Genomic DNA, 6,000 nt, shown 5'->3' with positions numbered 1-6,000 from the left:
ATTGCCTGGATTCCTTCCTCGGTTATTTTTTGCCTCGCTTCCCTCTCCCCTCCCCCCTCCCCGGCCCCCGCGCCCCGCCCCCGCACCCTCCTCCCGCCCCTCCTTCTCCGGGGTCAGCCAGGAAGATGTCCCGAGCCGCTATCCCCGGCTGGGGCCGGGCAGCCGCCTTGTGAGCCCCCGACCCGAGGCGCCGAGCCGCCGCCGCCCGATGGGCTGGGCCGTGGAGCGTCTCCGCAGTCGCAGCTCCAGCCGCCGTCTTCACAGCCCCGGCAGCATCGGCATCGGCATCGGCGGCGGCGGCGGCGGCGGCGTCTTCCGCATCGTTCGCCGCAGCGTAACCCGGAGCCCTTTGCTCTTTGCAGAATGGCCCGCTTCGGAGACGAGATGCCGGCCCGCTACGGGGGAGGAGGCTCCGGGGCAGCCGCCGGGGTGGTCGTGGGCGCCGGAGGCGGGCGAGGAGCCGGGGGCAGCCGGCAGGGCGGGCAGCCCGGGGCGCAAAGGATGTACAAGCAGTCAATGGCGCAGAGAGCGCGGACCATGGCCCTCTACAACCCCATCCCCGTCCGACAGAACTGCCTCACGGTCAACCGGTCTCTATTCCTCTTCAGCGAGGACAACGTGGTGAGAAAATACGCCAAAAAGATCACCGAATGGCCATATCCTTTGCCCGAACCCGGCAGCGAACCCCGGCAGCTGCGCCTCCCCCCTCCTCCCTCCGCTTCCCCTCTTCCAGGCTGGGAGAGAGACCCGGGGGTTGATGGGAGGTGGGGGGGTCTTCCAGGGGCTGGGAGAGGGGGCACCGGGGAGGAGTGTGGAGAATCTCTCCACCCCGAGCTGGGTTGAGCTATCGTGGAGGCTTGGGGTGGGGGGAGCCGGGGGAGCCGGGGCAGCCCGGGGAGCGGATTCCTCCTAAGGACCGATTCCGGAATGAGGGCTGGGCCCTGGGGTCGTCACAGGGGCCTGGGTGGGGGGCTGCAGGGCCAGGTCCGGATGGGTCAGAGTCTTCCCAAATGAGCATGGACCCGGCCGGGGCCTGGGCTCTCTCTCTGGCCAGGGCAGGAGAACCGTGGGGGGCTCCGGCCGGGTTTCCTTAGGTGCCCCTCGCTGGAATCCGCCGGAGCCTCCAGGAGCCCCAACCCAGCTCCCTGGCTTCTCCACCCCTGCCTTCCCTGAGGAGGAGGGGGCCGCTCTCTGAGGGCAGGGCATTAGGGGTGCCCAGGGCCAAGAGCTAGTGGACGAACATGTGGCCTTCACACTGAGGGGCCAGCGCTGGTCCTAGGTAATATCCCCGGCTGGGCCACCGGCCCGGATCCGGGGAAGGCAGTGGTGGTTTGGGGGACACTTCTGCTGCCTGTGTCTGCCAGCCACTGCTCAGGGTCCCCATCGTCGTTTGGGGTGTACAGAGCATCCCATTTGCCCCATCTAGGGCCCCGAACGGAAAGACCCAGATGGACCGTTTCAATAAGAAAGATAGGGCAAAGCGGAAATGGAGCGGCAGGTCCTTCCTAGGGTAGAGTGTCAGGCCGTGGGTTGGATTCCGCTTCTCCCACCCTAGGGAGCCGGGAGGGGACACCGGGAGAATCAGCCTCTATGTGGACACCTCCAGCAGGTAAACGCCTTTTTTTTTTTTTTTTTTTTTTTGTTAAATCGAAGGTCCAGAGGAAGTAGGTGAAGACCACATTTTTCTCTATGGAGATGCTATCAAAATGCAGATCCCCCTTGTGTTTCTTTAAATCTGTGCCTGCTTGAAATAAACCTTGAGGAGGGCTTAACATCTGTTAAGATGTAGGCAGGCAAGGATGGGTAATTAGTTGGGCTTTCTAGCAGTTATTTAAGCGTGACCCAGATTCCAAGTGGGGGGACGCACCCTGCCCCCCAGGCTGACTGGCCACTGTGCCATATGCCCAAATGTGCTGTTCGTCGGGTTGGTTCCAACTGGCTGCCTTCCGGGTACAAATGAACGGGGCTGGATGAGCCCCCATGCCATCATCTTTGGTTTCCACTGCTCTGTGCTCAACGGGGCTGGGCCTCAGGTGGTCCCAGGGTTGCTTGTTTGGGGAGCTGTGTGGCCGGTGGAGTCATTTTTAGGCAGGCTCAAAATCGAACCAGCTTGCGGCTTGTGGGGGCTGCAGTTGTAAGAGGGCTCTGAGGTTTTGGAGTGTGTGAACAGTCTGCTTTTGAGGGTGGTGGAAATTAGGAGGTTTGGCTGGGGTCTTTCTGGAGGGCCACACACCTAAGCGTGAGGTCATCTTGATTGGTGCACGAAGCAGGAGCCCGGTGGCTGCCTCCCGAGTTCCAACCTCATGAAGACCCACTGAGATACTCAGGGGTCTTGTGATCACTCTGCCGGCCTCCCCCCCCACCCCACCAGGGAGTGATGGGGGCTTGGGGGTGGCAAGGTTCAATGTGTGCACGCTCAGATAACTCCGGGGGGTGTCCAGGAGGGGTTCACTGGGCTGACAGGTTTCCATGTTGAAAATGGCTTTGGATTGCCTTCTGGAGCCCGGATTTGGAGTCTTCTAAGAGGAAAGGAAGGAGGTGGGAGTCCTAACGTTGTGTCCTTAGCTCACCCCGTCCAGCCTGAATCCTGCGGATCAGGGGGCTGCTGGGGAGGGAAGGGATTGCTCGAGACCCCTCAGAGGGAAGATCTGTGGGGTGAGACGCGGGTGAATTGGGAGCGTTCTGTTAGTTCTTTAGGTTTTCTGTGGCTTTCTTGCTCTTGGTAGCTTTGTGATGAGTTTGTGCATTTTGCCGTCTGCAGACAGTTTTTATTCTCTCTTTGGCCCGAAGTGGCAAACACATTATACAGCCCCGCTCTGGAAGGAAGAGCTCCCCATCCCCCAATCTGTCATCAAGCAGGGTAATCCAGGTCTGAGCTTTCTGGGTGGGGGGTGGGTGAGGGGACAGAGAGCTGGGGGGGGGGGGCGCTGGATAAGAGAATCGGGGCTGGAAATGCTGACGAGTGAAGGCGCCAGGGCAGAACGTTTGCTTCTATATCCAAACGCTTCTGCCGTTTAAAAAGCTGTATTCGAGTACTTACTCCGAACTTTCAGAAGAAAGTCTAATATACGCATACAAAAGTACACAAGTCAAGTCCAGCTTCATACGTGCTCACAAAGTGAACGTGGCTGCACCACCAGTGCCCAGGGCAAGAAAAAGGATGTGACCGGCTCCCCAGAGACCCCCCCCGGCCCCTCCCCCCCGCTCACACCACAGGGCTAACCACTACCCTGACTTCTAGCCCCACAGATTCATTTTCCTCCATTTGAACTTCCTGCGTGTGGAGTCACAGGCTGTGTTTCTCTTGCTCCACGGAAGTATTGGTTGGAGGTGGTTCTTTCTCCTCGCCGCGTGGTGTTTTGCCGTGTGACTCCACCGCTGTGGGCTCGGCCCCTCTGCTTTTGGGGGGCCATTTGGGTAGTTCCCAGATTGTGCTGTCAGGGACATCCTCGTGCACGTCTTTGGGTGAACTTTTTCTGGTTTTGTTTTTGTTTTAAACCTCTCTCGGGTCTCTCTACCTAGGAGTGGAGCTGTCCCTGCTGTGCTTTGATGCACGTGTGGCAGGACGTGTATTTGGAAATGGCACTCCCTGGGGGCCGCAGCTGAATCCGGAAAGCACCTTCTTGACCGTCTCGTGGAGGAGGAGTGAGCGAATGTTTTTGCGCACTTGGCTGTACGCTCGTGGGGCCCAAGGGTGTTACTTCCAAATGCAAATTCCGGCATGGCACGCCGGTGGAGGGCACAGCCTTGCATTCTCCGTGCTCTTGGGCGCGTTGCCACCGCAAAGCCTTCTGCCCTTCTGCACCCTCCTCTCAGGGCGGCTCGAGCTGGAAGCCGGCAATGAGAATCGGGTGTCTCTCATTCGTTTTAGTGCTCTCTTTTTAAGCAAGAAAACCCAAGTGGGAGCTTTAGATGTTCAGTTTGACACGGCCACCTTTTCCTCTTGGAGGATGCTGGCCAGCAGGCCGTGTTGACCACGCGCATTGGGTTCCGTGTTTTCGTTGATCGGGCGTCCGATTTCAGTACGGCCGGGAGGGGCTCTGGGGCTGGCTTCTGAAGAGCCCGAATCTTGTCAGTTCACTAAGGTGCATCTGTCAACCTTGCTGGAGCCCCCACTTAATGCCACTCAGTCCTTCTGATGCGCTACCAAAAGCCAGTGTGACTGTCAGCTTCCCCCAGTCCTGCCGATGTCAGCAGATCTCCCACTGAGCGTGGTGTAGGAATTCGGGCCATTGCAAGAGCCACGGAGCCAGGTCTCTGTGCTGTCACACTCGGTCCCCTGCACCGCACACGGGGTTCCAGCTTCTCACCCTTGTTTCCCACAGTTTCACCAAGAAGCCGAGTCCCATCACCTCAGGGAACCTACAGACGTTGGCCGATGGGTGTTCCCCAGTTTTTTCCAAGAGGAATGTTCTCTATGGGAAACAGAGGGAGCCCCGGGAGAAGTTGGAGCGTGTTATGAGGCTCCGCTTGTCCTGAGAAGTAGAACGTGCTAGAAGGTACCATTGTAGAAGGCAGGGCAGGGTGATCCCACAGATCCTTCTTCTAGATCAGCGTGGCTGGTATTTCCAGAGGAGCAAAATTCGTAGGAATCAGTGTGGCTTTTGCGTTGGGATTGTTTTTCCCCCTACAAAGGTGCAGTTTCTCCTCCGCAAGCCCCAGGCCCCAGAAGCTCTGAAAACCAAAAGGTCGGATCATGTAGGGGTAAAAACCTGCCTTGAATTGGCCTGAGTTTTTAGGTTTCGTGTACAGCTTGAATTTATCCCCCTTGGGGTGCGTTTTGGTGCAGAAATGTTACCAACGCCGGGTCATGGGGTGCTGTTCCCTCTCTGTGGCGCTTTCCAAACGTTCACATGTGTGTGACAATCGTCTTGTTAAAATGGTGATTCTGGTCCAGCGGGTTTGGGGTGGGGCCCGGGGTTTTGCTTTCCTGGGCTGTTGGTCCGAGGGTTACACTGGGAGTTACTTTTTTCTTCTTTTTCTCCGAGATCGGGTTTATTGAGATATAAACTACTGATAGGAAAACTCACCCTTTCTGCATACAGGACCGTGAGTTTTGGCAGATGCGTGCGGTCACGTAGCCACCGCCAGAATCAGGATGCGGAAGTTTCGGGGCGCCTGGCTGGCTGAGTCGGTGGAGCTCTTGATCTCGGGGTGGCGAGTTTGAGCCCCACGTTGGGTGGAGAGATTACTTAAAAATAAAATCTTAAAAAAAAAGAGAGAGAAAGATGGGGGACGGTTTCAGCATCCCAGGAGATACCCTAACGCCCTTCTGGGTCAGCACTGCCCGAGACCCTTACAAGCGCCCGTCTATTTTTCATCTTTATATTTCTGCCTTTTCCAGGAGGTCGTATAGACTCATACCGAATGAAGCCTTCGGAGCCTGGCTTTTGTGCAGCCGTTGAGATCCATTCATGTCGTTGTGCGTATGAGTAGTTGATTTCTTTTTAGTGCTGAGTAGTATTCCATGGCTGGACCAGAGTCTGTTCATCCATTTCCCAGTTGAAGGACATTTGGGTTGCGTCCAGCTGGGGCGATTATGACTAGAGCCGCTGTAAACGTTGGCAGTCGGGTTTTAGTGGGAACACTGGGAATGTATGTTGCATTTCTCTTGGGTAAATAAATAGCCAGGAGTCAGATTGCCGGGGTGTGAGGTGGAAAGTATACATTTAACTTGATAAGAGACCGCCAGGCTGCTTTTCGAGGCGGCTGTGCCATTTTCTGTTCCCGTCCTCATTATCCCTTCAGAAGCACCGAATCCTAACCTCCAGAGCACATCTGGCCTCTAGGGTTTAGATAAAGGATTGAGGGTGTGTAGATGGTGCCAGAAAACGGTAGCATTAAGGGCCAGTCAGGGAAATGGGAGAGAGTCAGGGCGGGGGTCTCTGGTGTGGGGAAACGGGGTCTCCTGCATGGTGCGTCCGTTCGGCCATTCGCAGTAAAAAGTCGGGTTTGAGGACCTGAGACTCATTCGTGCCCGTCACCCTGTTCCCCACGGCA

At 57.0% G+C, this 6,000-nt stretch overlaps 1 protein-coding gene across 3 annotated transcripts in view; it reads left to right on the top strand.

The window, feature by feature from the left end:
- The first annotated feature begins 363 nt into the window (after window positions 1-363).
- CACNA1A (calcium voltage-gated channel subunit alpha1 A) overlaps window positions 364-6,000 on the top strand; it is a 212,854-nt gene continuing 207,217 nt past the window's right edge. For all 3 annotated transcript variants that reach the window (XM_030301780.2, XM_030301792.2, XM_030301763.2), the window contains exon 1: window positions 364-656. In XM_030301780.2, coding sequence (XP_030157640.1) covers window positions 364-656 — 293 coding nt within the window. The remainder of the gene's footprint in view (window positions 657-6,000) is intronic.

This window comes from Lynx canadensis, chromosome A2, assembly GCF_007474595.2.
Source record: "Lynx canadensis isolate LIC74 chromosome A2, mLynCan4.pri.v2, whole genome shotgun sequence".
NCBI classification, from domain to species: Eukaryota; Metazoa; Chordata; class Mammalia; order Carnivora; family Felidae; genus Lynx; species Lynx canadensis.
Note: the sequence above shows the minus strand (reverse complement) of the source record. Positions and strands in the feature narration are given on the sequence as shown.